The sequence below is a fragment of the Salvelinus alpinus genome, chromosome 6 (assembly GCF_045679555.1).
Source record: "Salvelinus alpinus chromosome 6, SLU_Salpinus.1, whole genome shotgun sequence".
NCBI classification, from domain to species: domain Eukaryota; kingdom Metazoa; phylum Chordata; class Actinopteri; order Salmoniformes; family Salmonidae; genus Salvelinus; species Salvelinus alpinus.
Window position 1 is genome coordinate 49,086,962 of NC_092091.1, and position 20,327 is coordinate 49,107,288.

Genomic DNA, 20,327 nt, shown 5'->3' on the forward strand with positions numbered 1-20,327 from the left:
TCACCTTCACACCTTGGGGCGGCGGGTCTTGGGGTGGCAGGTAGCCTAGTGGTTAGAGCGTTGGATTAGTAACCGCAAGGTTGCAAGATCGAATCGCCGAGCTGACGAGGTAAAAATCTGCCGTCCTGCCCCTAAACAAGGCAGTTAACCCACTGTTCTTAGGCTGTCATTGAAAATAAGAATTTGTTCTTAACTGACTTGCCTAATTAAATAAAGGTAAAATAAAAATAAATAAAACACCCCTGGGCCAGACTACACTCAAACATAGGACCTACTGAAGAGATGAGTATTCAATAAAGACTTAAAGGTTGAGACCAAGTCTGCATCTCTCACATGGATAGGCAGACCATTGCATAAAAATTTTGCTCTACAGGAGAAAGCTCTGCCTCCAGCTGTTTGCTTAGAAATTCTAGGGACAATAAGGAGGCCTGCATCTTGTGACCGTAGCGTACGTGTAGGTATGTACGGCAGGACCAAATCGGAAAGATAGATACTGGAGTAATATGATCACACTGGAGTAATATGGTCACATTTTTGGGTTCTAGCCAAGATTCTAGCAGCCGTGTTTAGCACTAACTGAAGTGTATTTAGTGCTTTATCCGGGTAGCTGGAGAGTAGAGCATTGCAGTAGTCTAATCTAGAAATGACAAAAGCATAAATTAATTTTTCTGCATAATTTTGGGACAGAAAGTTTCAGATTTTTGTTACGTAGATGGAAAAAAACTGTCCTTGAAACAGTCTTGATATGTTCGGCAAAATATAGATCAGGGTCCAGAGTAACGCCGAGGTCCTTTACAGTTTTATTTGAGACGACTGTACAACCATCAAGATTAATTGTCAGATCCAACAGAAGATCTTTGTTTCTTGGGACCTAGAACTAGCATCTCTGTTTTGTCTGAGCTTAAAAGTAAAACATTTTCCGCCATCCACTTCCTTATGTCTGAAACACAGGCTTCCAGGGAAGGCAAATTTGTGGCTTCACCATGTTTCATCGAAATGTACAGCTGCGTATCATCCGCTTAGCAGTGAAAGTTAACATTATGTTTCTGAATGACATCACCAAGAGGTAAAATATATAGTGAAAACAATAGAGGTCCTGTAACAGAACCTTGAGGAACACCAAAATGTACAGTTTATTTGTCAAAGGACAAACCATCCACAGAGACAAACTGATATCTTTCCGAAGATAAGATCTAAACCAGGCCAAAACTTGTAGACCAATTTGGGTTTCCAATCTCTCCAAAAGAATGTGGTGATCGATGGTATCAAAAGCAGCACTAAGGTCTAGGAGCACGAGGACAGATGCAGAGCCTTGGTCTGACGCAATTAAAAGGTAATTTACCACCATCAAGAGTGCAGTCTCAGTGCTATGATGGGGTCTAAAACCAGACTGAAGTGTTTCGTATACATTGTTAGTCTTCAGGAAGGCAGTGAGTTGATTTAGGCCGATAGTTTTTTTTATATTTTCTGGGTCAAGGTTTGGCTTTTTCAAAAGAGGCTTTATTACTGCCACTTTTAGTGAGTTTGGTACACATCCGGTGGATAGGGAGCCATTTATTATGTTCAACATAGGAGGGCCAAGCACAGGAAGCAGCTCTTTCAGTAGTTTAGTTGGAATAGGGTCCAGTATGCAGCTTGAAGGTTTAGAGGCCATGACTATTTCCATCAATCTGTCAAGAGATATAGTATTAAAAAACTTGAGTGTCTCCCTTGATCCTAGGTCCTGGCAGTGTTGTGCAGACTCAGGACAACTGAGCTTTGGAGAAATACGCAGATTTAAAGAGGAGTCCGTAACTTGCTTTCTAATGATCATGATCTTTTTGTCAAAGAAGTTCATGAATTTATCACTGCTGAAGTGAAAGCCATCTTCTCTTGGGGAATGCTGCTTTTTAGTTAGCTTTGCGAAAGTATAAAAAATTAATTATCCACAATTAAGTTGAAAAAATAGGATGATCGAGCAGCAGTGAGGGCTCTTCCGATACTGCATGGTACTGTCTTTCTAAGCTAATCGGAAGACTTCCAGTTTGGTGTGGCGCCATTTCCATTCCAATTTTCTGGAAGCTTGCTTCAGGGCTCGGGTATTTTCTGTATAACAGGGAGCTAATTTCTTATGACAAATGTTTTTTGTTTTTAGGGGTGCGACTGCATCTAGGGTATTACGCAAGGTTAAATTAAGTTCCTCAGTTAGGTGGTTAACCAATTGTTGTACTCTGACGTCCTTGGGTAGGTGGAGGGAGTCCAGAAGGGCATCTAGGAATCTTTGGGTTGTCCGAGAATTTTTAGCACAGCTTTTGATAATCCTTGGTTGGGGTCTGAGCAGATTATTTGTTGCGATTGCAAACGTAATAAAATAGTGGTCCGATAGTTCAGGATTATGAGGAAAAACATAAAGATCCACAATATTTATTCCACGGGACAAAACTAGGTCCCGAGTATGACTGCGGCAGTGAGAAGGTCCGGAGACATATTGGACAAAACCCGCTGAGTCGATGATGGCTCTGAAAGCCTTTTGGAGTGGGTCTGTGGACTTTTCCATGTGAATATTTAAGTCACCAACAATTACAATATTATCTGCCATGACCACAAGATCCGATAGGAATTCTGTATGCGGGCCAGGAGGCCTGTAAACAGTAGCTATAGCAAGTGATTGAGTAGGCTGCATAGATTTCATGACTAGAAGCTCAATAGACTAAAACGCAGTCACTTTTTTTTGTAAATTAAAATTGGTATCGTAAATGATAGCAACATGGAGTTGAGGAGAAGCCTCATTTAACACAGTAAATTCATCAGGTTTAAGCCATATTTCAGTCAGGCCAATCACATCAAGATTATGATCAGTGATTAGTTCATTGACTATAACTGCCTTGGAAGTGAGGGATCTAACATTAAGTAGTCCTGTTTTGAGATGTGAGATATCACAAACTCTTTCAATAATGACAGGAATGGAGGAGGTCTTTATTCCAGTGAGATTGCTAAGGCGTACACCGTCTTGTTTAGTTTTGCCCAACCTAGATCAAGGCACAGACACGGTCTCAATGGGGATAGCTGAGCTGACTACACTGACTGTGCTAGTGGCAGACTCCACTAACCTTAGCAGGCTGGCTAAAAGCCTGCTGCCTGTCCTGCACCCTCTCATTGTGGAGCTAGAGGAGTTAGAGCCCTGTCTATGTTCATAGGTAAGATGAGAGCACCCTTCCAGCTAGGATGGAGTCCGTCACTCCTCAGCAGGCCAGGCTTGGTTCTGTTTGTGGGTGAGTCCCAGAAAGAGGGTCAATTATCGACAAATTCTATCTTTTGGAAGGGGCAGAAAACAGTTTTCAACCAGCGATTGAGTTGTGAGATTCCCCTAACTGGGAGGGGGCCAGAGACAATTACTCGATGCCGACACATCTTTCTAGCTGATTTACACGCTGAGGCTATGTTGCGCTTGGTGACCTCCGACTGTTTTATCCTAACATCGTTGGTGCCGACGTGGATAATAATATTCCTATATACGCCAGTTTTAGCCTTAGCCAGCACCATCTTCAGATTAGCCTTAACGTCGGTAGCCCTGCCCCCTGGTAAACAGTGTATGATCGCTGAATGATTCTTTTTAAGCCTAATACTGCGGGTAATGGAGTCGCCAATGACAAGGGTTTGCAATTTGTCAGAGCTCATGGCGGGAGGCTTCGGCGTCTCAGACCCCGTAATGGGTGGAGGAGAGACCAGAGAAGGCACGGCCTCTTGACTCCGACTCGTTGCTTAATGGGGAGAACCGGTTGAAAGTTTCTGTCGGCTGAAAGAGCGACACCGGTTGAGCATTCCTACAGCATTTCCTTCCAGAATTCATGAGAAAACTGTCCGGCTGCGGGGACTGTGTGAGGGGATTTATACTACTATCTGTACTTATTTGTGGCACAGACGCTGTTTCATCTTTTACTACACTTAAATTACCTTTGCCTAACGATAGCCGTGCGGCAAACCCAGCTTCAGACGCAATCCTCACCATAAGGCGATCGTTCCCCTGTATATTATGAGTACAGCGACTGCAATTAGAAGGCATAATGTTAATGTTACTACTTAGCTTCGGCTGGTGGAGGTCCTGTAGAACCATGTCCAGATATAGCATCCGGGGTAAAAAAGTTGAGTGAAGGAAAAAAGAAAACTATAACACGGTAATTAAAAAGTAAAAACCGTAAAGTTGGCAGGTAGCAAAGTAACGCTAGCAACAAAATGCAAAGCAGCACGTAAACAACAATAAACCCTAGTTGAGTACGAGCTCTGTTTCACATGGTACATTGCTACACCGAACAAAAATGTAAACGCAAGAATTTCTAAGATTTTACAGTTCATATAAGGAAATCAGTCAATTTAAATAAATTCATTAGGCCCTAATCTATGGACTTCACATGAAGTCACATAAATCCAAACCTTAAAAAAAGGCAGGTCATGGATCAGAAAACCTGTCATGCAGCGCAACACATCTCCTTCACATAGAGTTGACCTTGCGACACGGGCCGTGTATTATCCTGCTGAAACATGAGGATGATGGCAGCGGATGAATGGCACGACAATGGGCCTCATGATCTCGTCCCAGTAACACAATTGTTTTCGCTGTCTGTAGCTTATGCCTGCCCATACCATAACCCCACCGCCACCATGGGGCATTCTGTTTTCAACGTTGACAGCAGCAAACTGCTCGCCCACACGACGCCATACACGCTGTCTGCCATCTGCCCGGGTTAGTTGAAACTGGGATTCATCTGTGAAGAGCACCCTTCTCCAGTGTGCCAGTGGCCATCGAAGGTGAGCATTTGCCCACTGAAGTTGGTTACGATGCCGAACTGCAGTCAGGTAAAAACCCTGGTGAGGACAACGAGCATGCAGATAAGCTTCCCTGAGACGGTTTCTGACAGTTTGTGCAGAAATTCTTTGGTTGTGCAAACCCACAGTTTCATCAGCTGTCCGGGTGGCTGGTCTCAGACAATCCCCAGGTGAAGAAACCGGATGTGGAGGTCTAGGCTGGCGTGGTTACACGTGGTCTACGGTTGTGAGGCCGGTTGGACGTACTGCCAAATTCTCTAAAACAACATTGGAGGCGGATTATGGTAGAGAAAGGAACATTCAATTCTTTGGCAACAGCTCTGGTGGACATTCCTGCAGTCAGCATGCCAATTGCACGCTCCCTCAACTTGAGACATCTGTAGCATTGTCTTGTGTAACAAACCAGTACATTTTAGAGTGTCCTTTTATTGTTCCCAGCACAAGGTGCACCTGTGTAATGATCATGCTGTTTAATCAGCTTCTTCATATGCCACACCTGTCAGGTGCATGGATTATCTTGGCAAAGGCAAAATGCTCACTAACTGGTAAACAAATGTGTGCACAGAATTTGAGAGAAATAAGTTATTTGTGTGTATAGAATATTTCTGGGACCTTTTATTTCATCTCATGAAACATGGGACCAACACTTTACATGTTGCGTTTATATTTATGTTCAGTAATACATCTCGCTACATGTTTTTCCTGAACTGCGTCAGACTCGCTCTCCTTCCATTGTTTTCCCTACCTCAAGAATGTGCTTGAGATAGGGTATCTCTCTTGTCTTGTGTGTGTGAATTTCTGTTATGTGTTTCTAGGATGTTGCGGTTGTCAAGGCAACGGTTGGCAGGGAGGGAGAGCAACCGGAGAAGCGGGGATAGAGCAGGTGGGAGTGAGGTCTGACTTCTCAGTATTACTAAAATTTACATTTTAAATCCATATGAATTATTAAAAGCTTCTGCCACTGTGGCTGAAAAATAGGAGAGAAAAAATGACGTGGTGAAAGAGAGGGGGCTGCAGAGAAAGAGGGATAGGGTGGATAGAGAAAGAGCGGTGTAAGGAGTAGAGAGAAAAAAGGAAGGGAGAGAGGGGTAGAGGGGGGAGCACGACGGGTTGGGGAGGATGGCTACTGGAGATAGCAGTAGAAAGGAAGAAAAGGTGATGGAGGTAAACAAAAATAAACGGGGTAGCTACAAATCCCAGACAAGTGGAAAAAAACATGGCATACCAGACAGATAATGAGATGGATAGACTTGTTCTGTTTGTAAGGAGTGGTGGGGGTGGGGAGGCAGAGAGCAGAGTGGGAGTACAGATGGCGAGAGAGAGAAAGAGGGAGATTTTTTTTTTAAACACATAGAACGACACAAAAGCAGAAAAGAAAGGAACTAGAGAGACAAATAGAGGTAAAGATAAAGGTAGACATATCGAGCAAGGGAGAGAAAGAAGAAAAAATCTTCCAGACTATCACAATGCAGTCGAATGCAGAGAGGAAGGGGGGAGAGGGAGGGGTCTGAATCAAAGGTAAAAAGGAGAGCTGTAATAGAGGGAGGGAACGAGCGACACAAAACGATAAATAGTGTATTGTATGTGCTGTGCTTTTGATGTTCTGAACCAAGAGCCACGAAACAAATACACACACACACGTCTTAGTAGAGTTCAAAGGAGGGTGTGTGTGTATGTAGGGCAAAGGATCCGAGCGGCAGTAAGAAGGGATTGGTGTGTCTACAGACTTAACTCTGTGAGAAGATGCATTCTGACTTGCCGGTTTCAGCAGACTGGGAGAAAGAATGCAGTGTGCTGCAGAGGACAGGGGAAAGGAAGGGAGAGGAGATCTCTTGGGAGATAGCATTTAGCATTTGGGACTTAAAGTGAGGGAGGGAATGACACCGACTGCTACACTCCATATTCTGTAAGAGTATTTTTTCCCATTGAATACAACGCTTTATCGAAAGCCTCCCCCCTTGAATGTAACACAGACCATCCCTGTACAGCAGACCCAGGCTTCCATCCCACGTCAACAACACTGTGCTCCAGAAGCTAGCGTGCTAACCTCACAATGTACATTGTTAAATGATTCAAATTCAAATTATTCCAGCTAAATAACTATTTCAAAATTGTTCTGAAATGGCTGATTCAAAGCATCTTTCAGTTCAGGCTGATGATGCAGTATGTAGCCTTTTAACCTCCTAGCAGAATCAGTATTCAATTAATTGCAGATTGTGGCCTTCCACATAGTCAGATTTTTCTGGTATTGTTTTTTACTACCCAAAAACAATTTCAGACTTTTTCTACTGATCACGATCCTTACATTAACATGCTTGTGCATTATTGCTTACAAATACAATGAAAAGACAATAAACATTTAGCATCTTTCTTATTTCACAGTTTCCTACTTGGTGGGGGGGTGGTGGTGGGGGGGTGACACAGTGGCTATACACGATACCACACTGGCCCCAGAAACTAAACAGTCAAGACAGTCGAAAACCTTCAACTCAGGCCAAAATCATATCATTCAATAGTTCTCAACTCTACAGCTAAACATTTAATAACTCACCTGCAAACATTCTAACTCAACCTTTAACCATAAGATTTATTCTGTACGAGATGCAGTAATATATTTTTTACCCCTTTTCCAACAATAAGAGAAAGAAACAGAGAGGAAGTGAGAGAGACTATGGGAATATCTCAATTGCATACTCCTCACGTCTTCTCTCCTTGTCTCCTTCTCCAAACCAATTGGATGAGAAAGCAAAAGGTCCCGCCTCTCTGACCTTCTCCTCCAATGCGGTTTGAGAAGGAGACGAGGAGAGAGGACATGAGGAGTATGTCATTGAGATCTTCCAAGAGAGAAGGAGCGAAAGAGAGGGAGAGAGTGACAGAGAGAGAGAGAGGGAGAGAGATAAAGAAAGGAGACATTTAGAGAGGGTTACAGTTAACCTTCAGGGATTTCATTTTCTTCTCTGACTGAATTATCTCATCATTAAATCTGACTGAATTATCTCATCAATAAATCAGATTCAGGGACTGCAGCCTCTCCCACACAATCTGCATCTCCTCTCCTGCATGGAGGACGGCAGTGGGCAGTCCAGTCCAGAGGGTCACGCACCTCTTCGTCTCCCGATAAAGCCCTGATGTTGATACCACAGGAAGATAAGAGGCAGACCTGGGATGTGTCCCAAATGGCACCCTATTCCCTATATAGTGCCATTGAGCCCTGGTCAAAAGCAGTGAATATGGAATAGGGTGCGATTTGGGATGTACTGTAAACCCAGATGACCAATCACAGCCCCAAGGGATTTGTTTGGCGGAGGACCTAGGCTGGCAGTGGCTCACTCTGTCCAGTTACCAGATTCGGAATTCTCTTGGGTTATTTTTCTTAAAATGTAGCTACTGTTATTAACCTTTCTTAGACACTCAGGTGACACGAGACACTTTCTTTTGCACTTACCTGCATTTTCCCAGGAGAGCCACCGCCTGCAATGACCCGGGGGAGAGTTGCAGAGGAGTAGAGAGTTGATGTTAATATAGCCCCCTCCTACGTGGCAAAGATAGAGTTATACTTGAAGAAAGGAAAAACCCACACTCACTGAAATATTCTTCACATTTAAATGTCTTATATTTTAGCAGCAGTGATCAAAACAAACGGATGCTTTTCTTTCTTCCAGTGTATGCCCTTTGAACCCAGCACCCAAATCATTTTTTAGACGACAAAACGTTTGAGCTGAGCACGCCAATTTCTCTTTAAAGACAAAGAGAACCCATCTTTAATCGCCTTGACCTGTGATTCAATTGAGTTTCATTAAATATGCATACTACACTTGTGTAATGAGTAACCTTGCCTGAGACCTGAAGACTTGCCTTACTTACAAGCCCTTAACCGACAATGCAGTTTTAAGAAAATAGAGTTAGTAAAATATTCACTAAATAAACTAAAGTAAAAAATGTAAACAAAAGTAACACAATAACAATAACGAGGCTATATACAGGGGGTACTGGTACCGAGTCAATGTGCAGGGGTAGAGGTTAGTCAAGGTAATTTGTACATGTAGGTAGAGTAGGGGTAAATGTAGGTAGGGGTAAAGTGACTATGCATAGATAATAAACAGCGAGTAGCAGCAGTGTAAAAACAAAGGGGGGGGGGGGGGGGGGGGTAATGCAAATAGTCCAGGTGGCAGTTTGATTAATTGTTCAGCAGTCTTTTGGCTTAGGGGTAGAAGCTGTTTGGACCTAGACTTGGCGCTCCGGTACCATTTGCCGTGCGGAGGCAGAGAGAACAGTCTATGACTTGGTTGACTGGAGTCTTTGACAATTTTTTGCGCCTTCCTCTGACACGCCTGGTATATAGGTCCTGGATGGCAGGAAGCTTGGCCCCAGTGATGTGCGGGGCAGTAAGCACTACCCTCTGTAGTGCCTTACGGCCGGATGCCGAGCAGTTGCCATACCAGGCGGTGATGCAACCGGTCAGGATGCTCTCGATGGTGCAGTTGTAGAACTTTTTGAGGATCTGGGGACTCATGCCAAATCTTTTCAGTCTCCTGAGGGGAAAAAGGCGTTGTCGTGCCCTCTTCACGACTGTCTTGGTGTGTTTTGACCATAATAGTTTGTTGGTGATGTGGACACCAAGGAACTACAGCCCAGTCGATGTGAATGGGGGAGATTGCATCATCTTCGGATCTGTTGAGGTGGTATGCAAATTGGAGTGGGTCTAGGGTTTCCGGGATGATGGTGTTGATGTGAGCCATGATCAGCCTTTCAAAGAACTGCATGGCTACTGACGTGAGTGCTACAGGGTGGTAGTCATTTAGGCAGGTTACCTTCGCTTTCTTGGGCACAGGGACTATGGTGGTCTGCTTGAAACATGTAGGTATTACAGACTCGGTCAGGGAGAGGTTGAAGATGTCAGTGAAGACACTTACCAGTTGCTGCGCACATGCTCTGAGTACACGCCCTGCTAATCCGTCTGGCCCTACGGACTTGTGAATGTTGACCTGTTTAAAGGTCTTGCTCAAATCGGCTACGGAGAGAGTGATCACACAGTTGTCCGGAACAGCTGGTGCTCTCATGCATACCTCATGCTTGCTTCCCTCGAAGCGAGCATAAAAGGCATTTAGCCCGTCTGGTAGGCTAAAGTCACTGGGCAGCTCGCAGCTGTGTTTCCCTTTGTAGTCCGTAATAGTTTGCAAGCCCTGCCACATCCGACGAGCGTCAGAGCCAGTGTAGTAGGATTCAATCTTAGTCCTGTATTGACGCTTTACCTGTTTGATGGTTAGTGCGGATTAGTGTCCTGCTCCTTGAAAGTGGCAGCTCTAGCCTTTAGCTCGGTGCGGATGTTGCCTGTAATCCATGGCTCCTGGTTGGGATATGTACGTACGATCACTGTGGGGATGACGTTGTTGATGGACTCATTGATGAAGCCGGTGACTGAGGTGGTATACTCCTCAATGCCATTGGATGAATCCCAGAACATATTCCAGTCTGTGCTAACAAAATAGTCCTGTAGCGTATCTGCTGACTTCACTAGGTCTGTCTGTTTAGTCTTATTTGTGTTTGGTCTTCTGTTCATAGGCCTACCCCTTTGATTAAGGGCTGAATGATAAATTAGTTGAGTAGTTGAATCAGATGTTGTTGGGATGGACCAGGCTTGAGGGCTCATGTTATAAAACTACTGATGCAGAGGAAATTATACAGGGTTGCACTGCCCCCTTGTGGCTCAACATAAACAAGACAGCCATTTCACTTCCCAAACAGCAGGTGGCGATAAAACAACATACACACTTCCTATTAACCCAACTACCAACAAACGAAGAGTAAAATCACAACATCAGCTGAGAGAGAGACGAGACATTATCCTGCAGTATTTTATGTCTTTAAAATGACCAAACTGCAGCTGTTGAATGCTTACCTGACAGAACGTTTAACGGTAGTGGTGCGGGAGATTCTGGACGTAGTCGGGGACACAGTGGCCGAGTACCGAGAAGAGACGGCTAGGACGAAGAGAGAGAATGAAAGCGCTAAGAGAGAAAATGAAAGCCTTCGGCGACAGCTCCGGGACATCTTACTCTTGGCGGAGACAGACTGGCGTAAGAACATTTTGTCGGATTTGTTGGATCATGCTAACTTAATGATCATGCAGAAATGAGTTGGCAAACTGTCAACGAGCTAGCTACATTGGGTGACGTCTGTCTGTTGACGATTGACAGCAACGTTACGTTGGCTCGCGAGAAGTGCCCGAATTCCGAATATCCCTCGCAGCAAACATGAACAACTAATAGTAGTACATGAATAATTACAATGTCATACATATTTACTCAATTTCTTACATATTTAGTGACAGCACTTTGTCTTTACACCCTCTTTCTAAGCAGGTTCCACCAGCCTTTCTCTCTCTGGGCAGCAGCAGCTTTGTGAGCAAGAGTGGAGCTCCAGGCAGGAACAGGACCCAGAGCCCCTGCAGCAGAGCCAGGTCAACAGACGAGGGCTACAGACACAGAGCCAGGTAGCGTTGGGTAAGGATGGGGGTCTCACAGGACCAAACCAGGGACACACTGAAACGGTCCGAATAGAAGAGAAGCCCAGTCCAGGGCAGGCAATCACAAAGACAGAGCACAACTCAGACCCAGAACCCAAGGGTTTTGGAAACACCTCGTCCTTGGCCCCATCTCCGTTCTCCTCCAATGCCCACTGTGCCACAACAACTCGAGCAGCCAACGCTGAATTGCCCGTCCTTAGGACAGAGAGAAAGAGGTCCTCTCCCATCGACCCAATCCAGGGACGGATCAAAATGGAACCCAAGGAATGCGACGTCACAGTGAACCTCACCAACCATGAACCTCAATCGAGTTCAGGCTACACAGGTCTTCCTATAACACTACTACCCCACAACCATGAACTCTCAGGCGACGCTGGCTTCAAAGACCTTCCAGATATGGACATCTCAGAGCTCCATAACACACCCGTACATGACCAGCAAACATATGAAACAGAGCCTGGGTCCAAGGACCGGGTGTTGCCATACAACGAGAGTAACAACTTCACCCCCACCGACCACCAGGAGGGGCGCCCACACCGCTGCACCCGATGTGGGGAGAGTTTCAGCCAGGCGGCCAGCCTCCACCTCCACCTTCAGTATAAGAAGGCCTACGCCTGTGACTGGTGCTGTAAGTCCTTTGCACAGTCGGCTGACCTGCGGCGCCACCACCGTATCCACACGGGGGAGAGGCCCCACCGCTGCTCCTGGTGCTCCAAAAGCTTTACCCAGAGAGGCAACCTGAGACGACACCTGAGGTTGGCATACATTATTATATTGTATTATTATGCAGTGAGCTCCAAAAGTATTGGGACAGTGACACATTTTGTTATTTTGGCTCTGTGCTGCAGCACTTTGGATTTGAAGTAATACGACAACTTTAATTGATGTGTATTTTCATTCATATTGTGTGAACTATTTAGAAATTACAGCACTTTTTGTGTATAGCCTCCATTTTAGGGGACCAAAAGCATTGGGACAAATTCACTTATGTGTATTAAAGTAGTCAAAAGTTTAGTATTTGGTCCCATATTCCTAGCACGGAATGATTACATCAAGCTTGTTGGATGCATTTGCTGTTTTCATTTTTGTTTCAGATTATTTTGTCCCCAATAGAATTGAATGGTAAATAATGCATTGTGTCATTTTGGAGTCATTTTGAATGCATTTTTTGGTCAATAAGAATAGAATATATTTCTAAACATCCATCTATCTTCACATAAAAGCTAAGTACTGACTCTGTGGCTGGGGCCTGGGCATTGGGCAGGTATGGCAGCATGGGATATATAGGTTGTTGGCCTATGACAACTTGTCCTCCATTGAATGTTGATTACCTGGTTCATCCCTATCACCAGGGCTGGCTCCAGGCATAAGCACCGCAGTTGCGGTCTCAACTTACTATTAAGAGTCAGAATAGTAGAATACACAAGGTGCAAGTTTGAAATTTGGTTATGCATCAGCAATTTTTCTCTTGTTTTGTCATCACTGACAGTCACTCAATTAGCCATGTCAGATAACCATTTTTAGAATGGTAAGTTAGTCTAGCAAGCTATCTAAACTTGTAGTAATCATGGCCAACTACCGACCGTGCACACAGGGCACATGCCCAGGGGCCCTGAACTCCAGGTGGCCCCCATTGATTTTGTTAGTCACTCTCACTCAGATATCATTAACATTGCATAAGTCATGAGAAATTGTGTATAATTGCAGGAAATTTAAAACAATTGAAACAATTATCTGCATCACATGGCAAAAGGGGTAGAATTGAAGAAAATTTGCTGTAAAACTGGAAACATTTTTGCCTTTGTCCCATGGCAAAAGGAGTAGAATTAATGTGGATGCTACCATGATTACGAATAGTCCTGAATGAATCGTGAATGATGATGAGTGAGAAAGTTAGACGCACAAATATTATACCCCCGCAAAATGCTAACCTCCCCTGTTATTGTGATGGTGAGAGGTTAGCATGTGTTGGGGGTATGATATTTGTGCGTCTAACTTTATTATTCACAATTAATTCAGGACTATCTGTAATCATGGTAGCATCCACATGAATGTAGAAGTGTTTAGAAACATATTCTTATTTACAATAAAAGTGACTCCAAAACGACAATACATTACCATTAATTTCTATTCGGCACAAAATAATCTGAAACACAACCAAAACAAACAGCAAATGCATCCAACAAGTTTGTGGAGTCACAAACTTGCTGTAATCATTCCGTGCTAGGAATATGGGACCAAATACTAAACTTTTGACTACTTTAATACACATATAAGTGAATTTGTCCCAATACTTTTGGTCCCCTAAAATAGGGGGACTATGTACAAAAAGTGCTGTAATTTCTGAACGGTTCACCCGATATGGATGAAAATACCCTCTAATTAAAAGCTGACAGTCTACACTTTAACCTCAGTCATTGTATCATTTCAAATCCCAAGTGCTAGAGTACAGAGCCAAAACAACAAAAAATGTGTCACTGTCCTAATAGTTTGGTAGCTCGCTGTATATTGTAGGGAATGTAGGCACTAGCCCTGACCAGTGACTGTCAATCCAACACCTTCACTGTTACACCCAAAAATCCAAACCTCTTGACAAGGCTGCTAGGTGTTGGGTTAAAGTCTCTCCACTCCATTTATATATTATTATTATTATAATATACACTACCATTCAAAAGTTTGGGGTCACTTAGAAATGTCCTTGTTTTCCATGAAAACATACATGAAATGAGTTGCAAAATGAATAGGAAATATAGTCAAGATGTTGACAAGGTTATAAATAATGATTTTTAATTGAAATAAAAATGGTGTCCTTCAAACTTTGCTTTCGTCAAAGAATCCTCCATTTGCAGCAATTACAGCCTTGTAGACCTTTGGCATTCTAAACTCAGCAAAAAAAGAAACGTCCCTTTTTCAGGACCCTGTCTTTCAAAGATAATTCGTAAAATTCCAAATAACTTCACAGATCTTCATTGTAAAGGGTTTAAACACTGTTTCCCATGCTTGTTCAATGAACCATAAACACCTGTAGAACGGTTGTTATGACACTAACAGCTTACAGACGGTAGGCAATTAAGGTCACAGTTATGAAAACGTAGGACACTAAACAGGCCTTTCTACTGACTCTGAAAAACACAGAAAGAAAGATGCCCAGGGTCCCTGCTCATCTGTGTGAACTTGCCTTAGGCATGCTGCTAGGAGGCATGAGGACTGCAGATGTGGCCAGGGCAATAAATTGCAATGTCCGTACTGTGAGACTCATAAGACAGCTCTACAGGGAGACAGGATGGACAGCTGATCGTCCTCGCAGTGGCGGACCACGTGTAACAACACCTGCACAGGATCGGTACATCTGAACATCACACCTGCGGGACAGGTACAGGATGGCAACTACAACTGCCCGAGTTACACCAGGAACGCACAATCCCTCCATCAGTGCTCAGACTGTCCGCAATAGGCTGAGAGAGGCTGGACTGAGGGCTTGTAAGCCTGTTGTAAGGCAGGTCCTTACCAGACATCACCGGCAACAACGTCGCCTATGGGCACAAACCCACCGTCGCTGGACCAGACAGGACTGGCAAAAAGTGCTCTTCACTGACGAGTCGCGGTTTTGTCTCAGCAGGGGTGATGGTCGGATTCGCGTTTATCATTGAAGGAATGAGCGTTACACCGAGGCCTGTACTCTGGAGTGGGATCGATTTGGAGGTGGAGGGTCCGTCGTGGTCTGGGGCGGTGTATCACAGCATCATCGGACTGAGCTTGTTATCATTGCAGGCAATGTCAACGCTGTGTGTTACAGGGAAGACATCCTCCTCCCTCGTGGTACCCTTCCTGCAGGCTCATCCTGACATGACCCTCCAGCATGACAATGCCACCAGCCATACTGCTCGTTCTGTGCGTGATTTCTTGCAAGACAGGAATGTCAGTGTTCTGCCATGGCCAGCGAAGAGCCCGGATCTCAATCCCATTGAGCACGTCTGGGACCTGTTGGATCGGAGGGTGAGGGCTAGGGCCATTCCCCCCCCCGAACTTGCAGGTGCCTTGGTGGAAGAGTGAAGTAACATCTCACAGCAAGAACTGGCAAATCTGGTGCAGTCCATGAGGAGGAGATGCACTGCAGTACTTAATGCAGCTGGTGGCCACACCAGATACTGACTGTTACTTTTGATTTTGACCCCCCTTTGTTCAGGGACACATTAATCCATTTATGTTAGTCACATGTCTGTGGAACTTCTTAAGTTTGTCTGTTGTTGAATCTTGTTATGTTCATACAAATATTTACACATGATAAGTTTGCTGAAAATAAACACAGTTGACAGTGAGAGGACGTTTCTTTTTTTGCTGAGTGTAGTTAGTCAATTTGTTGAGGTAATCTGAAGAGATTTCACCCCATGCTTCCTGAAGCACCTCCCACAAGTTGCATTGGCTTGATGGGCACCTCTCAGCTCAATAGGGTTGAGATTCGGTGACTGTGCTGGCCACTCCATTATAGACAGAATACCAGCTGACTGCTTCTTCCCTAAATAGTTCTTGCATAGCTTGGAGCTGTGCTTTGAGTCATTGTCCTGTTGTAGGAGGAAAATGTCTCCAATCAAGTGCTGTCCACGGGGTTTCTATTTATTTTAATTTTATTTAACCTTTGTTTAACTAGGCAAGTCAGTTATGAACAAATTCTTATTTACAATGATGGCCTACCAAAGGACGGGGGCCTGGGATAAAATATATATATATTTTTAAATACAATAATTATAGGACAAAACACACATCACAACAAGAGAGACAACACTACATAAAGAGAGACCTAAGACAACAACATAGCAAGGCAGCAACACGACATAACATGGAAACAGCACAAAACATGGTACAAACATTATTGGGCACAGACAACAGCACAAAGGGCAAGAGGGGAGAGACAACAATACATCACACAAAGCAGCCACAACTGCCAGTAAGAGTGTCCATGATTGAGTCTTTGAATGAAGAGATAGAGATAAAACTGTCCAGTTTGAGTGTTTGTTGCAGCTCGTTCCAGTCGCTAGCTGCAGTGAACTGAAAAGAGGAGCGACCCAGGGATGTGTGTGCTTTGGGGACCTTTAACAGAATGTGACTGACAGAACAGGTGTTGTATGTAGAGGATGAGGGCTGCAGTAAATATCTCAGATAGGGGGGGGAGTGAGGCCTAAGAGGGTTTTATAAATAAGCATCAACCAGTGGCTCTTGCGACGGGTATACAGAGATGACCAGTTTACAGGCGTATAGAGTGAGGTGATGTGTCCTATAAGGAGCATTGGTGGCAAATCTGATGGCCGAATGGTAAAGAACATCTAGCCGCTCGAGAGCACCTTTACCTGCCGATCTATAAATTACGTCTCCGTAATCTAGCATGGGTAGGATGGTCATCTGAATCAGGGTTAGTTTGGCAGCTGGGGTGAAAGAGGAGCGATTACGATAGAGGAAACAAAGTCTAGATTTAACTTTAGACCGCAGCTTTGATATGTGCTGAGAGAAGGACAGTGCACCGTCTAGCCATACTCCCAAGTACTTGTATGAGGTGACTACCTCGAGCTCTAAATCCTCAGAGATAGTAATAACACCTGTGGGAGGAGGGGCATTCTTCTTACCAAACCACATGACCTTTGTTTTGGAGGTGTTCAGCACAAGGTTAAGGGTAGAGAAAGCTTGTTGCACACTAAGAAAACATTGTAGAGCATTTAACATAAATTCCGGGGAGGGGCCAGCTGAGTATAAGACTATCATCTGCATATAAATGGATGTGAGCGCTTCCTACTGCCTGAGCTATGTTGTTGATGTAAATTTGAGAAGAGCATGGGGCCTAGGATCGAGCCTTAGGGTACTCCCTTGGTGACAGGCAGTGGCTGAGACAGATTTTCTGACTTTATACACTGCACTCTTTGAGAGTGGTAGTTAGCAAACCAGGCCAAAGACCCCTCAGAGACACCAATACTACTTAGTCGGCCCACAAGAATGGAATGGTCTACCGTATCAAAAGCTTTGGCCAAGTCAATAAAAATAGCAGCACAACATTGTTTAGAATCAAGGGCAATGGTGACATCATTGAGAACCTTTAAGGTTGCAGTGACACATCCATAACCTGAGCGGAAACCAGCTTGCATACCCGGGAGAATACTATAGACATCAAGAAAGCCAGTCAGTTGATTATTGACAAGTTTTTCCAACACTTTTGAAGAAAAGGGCAAATAGAAATAGGCCTATAACAGTTAGGATCAGCTTGAGCTCCCCCTTTAAATAAAGGACGAACCGTGGCTGCCTTCCAAGCAATGGAAACCTCCCCAGAAAGGAGAGACAGGCTTGGCGATGATAGGGGCAGCAACCTTAAAGAAGAAAGGGTCTAAACCATCTGACCCAGATGTTTTTTGGGGGTCAAGTTTAAGGAGCTCCTTTAGCACCTCAGACTCAGTGACTGCCTGCATGAAGAAACTTTGTAATGGGGCAGGGGAAAAAGAGGCAGAAGCATCGGGGATAGTCGCGTTAGAAGGGGTGGGAGATGAGAACATTTTTGACAGGCAAGGAGGCATGGCTGAGTCAAATAGGAATCCTGACTTAATAAAGTGGTGATTTAAAGAGCTCAGCCATGTGCTTCTTGTCAGTAACAACCACATCATCAACTTTAAGGGACATGGGCAGCTGTGAGGAGGAGGGTTTATTCTCCAGGTCTTTAACCGTTTTCCAGAACTTCTTGGTGTTAGACCCAAAGAGCGAGAACGGCTCCTTAAAGTAATTAACTTTGGCCTTCCGGATAGCCTGAGTGCACTTATTTCTCATTTGCCTGAACGATAGCCAGTTAGCCTGAGTATGCATGTGCTGAGCCTTTCGCCAAATGCAATTCTTGAGGTGGAGTAACTCTGCAAGATCACGGGCTGAACCTGTTTTTAATTCTCATTTTCTTTATGGGGGCATGTTTGTTAACAATATCACTGAAAAGATCCAAAAATAATGTCCAAGCGTCTTCGACAGAGGGGATCAAGCTGATTATATACCATTTTACAGAGGCCAGTTCACAAGGGTCTATGACAAATCAGGACAGGTCGTTTCACTGAGCAGCCATTACGAACACAGGCGGTAAAACAGCGATCACTAAGGTCATTACAGAAAACACCAGACTGATACCTATCAGGATTATTTGTGAGGATTACATTGAGGAGAGTAGCCTTTTCTGGGTGTTTGGAGTCATACTTTATGGGATTGGTAATAATCTGAGAAAGATTTAGGGAGTATGGCATGGCGTTGCAAAATGGAGTGATAGCCTTCCTTCTTCAAGATCCCTTTTACCCTGTACAAATCTCCCACTTTACCACCAAAGCACCCCCAGACCATCACATTGCCTCCACCATGCTTGACAGATGCCGTCAAGCACTCCTCCAGCATCTTTTCACTTTTTCTGCGTCTCACGAATGTTCTTCTTTGTGATCCGAACACCTCAAACTTAGATTCGTCTGTCCATAACACTTTTTTTCCAATCTTCCTCTGTCCAGTGTCTGTGTTCTTTTGCCCATCTTAATCTTTTCTTTTTATTGGCCAGTCTGAGATATGGCTTTTTCTTTGCAACTCTGCCTAGAAGGACAGCATCCCGGAGTCACCTCTTCACTGTTGACGTTGAGACTGGTGTTTTGCTGGTACTATTTAATGAAGCTGCCAGTTGAGGACTTGTGGTGTCTGTTTCTCAAACTAGACACTAATGTACTTGTCCTCTTTCTCAGTTGTGCACCCACTCTTTCTATTCTGGTTAGAGCCAGTTTGCGCTGTTCTGTGAAGGGAGTAGTACACAACGTTGTACGAGATCTTCAGTTTCTTGCCAATTTCTCGCATGGAATAGCCTTAATTTCTCAGAACAAGAATAGACTGACGAGTTTCAGAAGAAAGGTCTTTGTTTCTGGCCATTTGGAGCCTGTAATCGAACCTACAAATGCTGATGCTCCAGATACTCAACTAGTCTAAAGAAGGCCAGTTTTATTGCTTCTTTAATTAGAACAACAGTTTTCAGCTGTGCTAACATAATTGCAAAAGGGTTTTCTAATGATCAATTAGCCTTTTAAAATGATGAACTTGGATTAGCTAACACAACGTGCCATTGGAACACAGGAGTGATGGTTGCTGATAATGGGCCTCTACGCCAATGTAAATATTCCATAAAGAAATCTGCTGTTTCCAGCTACAATAGTCATTTACAACAATAACAATATCTACACTGTATTTCTGACCAATTTGATGTTATTTTAATGGACAAAAAATTTGCTTTTCTTTCAAAAACAAGGACATTTCTAAGTGACCCCAAACTTTTGAACGGTAGTGGAGATATATTTATTTTATTTATTCTTATTATATATTATAGGATCCACACCGGTGAGAGACCCTACAGCTGCCCCTACTGCCACAGGACTTTCAGCGATGGAGACACCATGAAAAAGCACAAACGGACTCACTCTGGGGAGAAACCCTATCGCTGTGTCCAGTGTCCCAAGAGCTTCACTGTGGCCAGCGGTCTGAGGGTACACCTGAACACACACCTGACTGATGCAGGGCAGCTCATCACATGAGGTCAATGCGCTAGCTAATGAGCTACTGCTGAATCAGCTACACCTTTTCAAACACCGGAGGACATGAAAGGATTGTGAAACGTTGAAGTGTTTTAGCCATAGGAATATTTCCTAAATATATTTATTGGAATTAATAAAAACAGTGCAGTAGAAAACAAATGGATAATGTCATCTTAGCTGATGTTTCCAGCTTGATTGAAGAGTGTGTGTTTGTGAACATTAATTAAATCAGTCCGTCATTTAAATATTAAAATCACATGTCTGATTCTGTATTTATTTTGTATTAACATTGAACCATCTTCCAGGTTGTTTATTTCCAAAAGGAAGATGCCAGATGCTTGACTCACATCACCGTCACTCAAGATATGTATTAATATACTAGGTAATAAGGGTGCAAACCTAACAGTAGATTTTAAGTAGAAAAT

The 20,327-nt window shown here is 43.9% G+C and overlaps 1 protein-coding gene across 1 annotated transcript; it reads left to right on the top strand.

The window, feature by feature from the left end:
* The first annotated feature begins 10,586 nt into the window (after window positions 1–10,586).
* On the top strand, window positions 10,587–20,155 carry LOC139578780 (uncharacterized). The gene is made up of 3 exons (XM_071406793.1): window positions 10,587–10,880; window positions 11,166–12,084; window positions 19,698–20,155. Exons 1-3 carry the CDS (start codon window positions 10,673–10,675, stop codon window positions 19,900–19,902), a joined length of 1,332 nt encoding a protein of 443 aa, XP_071262894.1. The 5' UTR covers window positions 10,587–10,672; the 3' UTR covers window positions 19,903–20,155.
* Window positions 20,156–20,327: the final 172 nt, after the last annotated feature.

What these genes read in the sequence shown, in the direction of transcription:
- LOC139578780 (XM_071406793.1), top strand. Translation starts at nt 10,673, where the DNA reads ATGACCAAACTGCAGCTGTTGAATGCTTACCTGACAGAACGTTTAACG. An exon ending in CTTGGCGGAGACAGACTGGC is followed by an intron (nt 10,881 to 11,165) that starts GTAAGAACATTT and finishes CTTTCTAAGCAG; the next exon opens with GTTCCACCAGCCTTTCTCTC. An exon ending in AACCTGAGACGACACCTGAG is followed by an intron (nt 12,085 to 19,697) that starts GTTGGCATACAT and finishes TATATATTATAG; the next exon opens with GATCCACACCGGTGAGAGAC.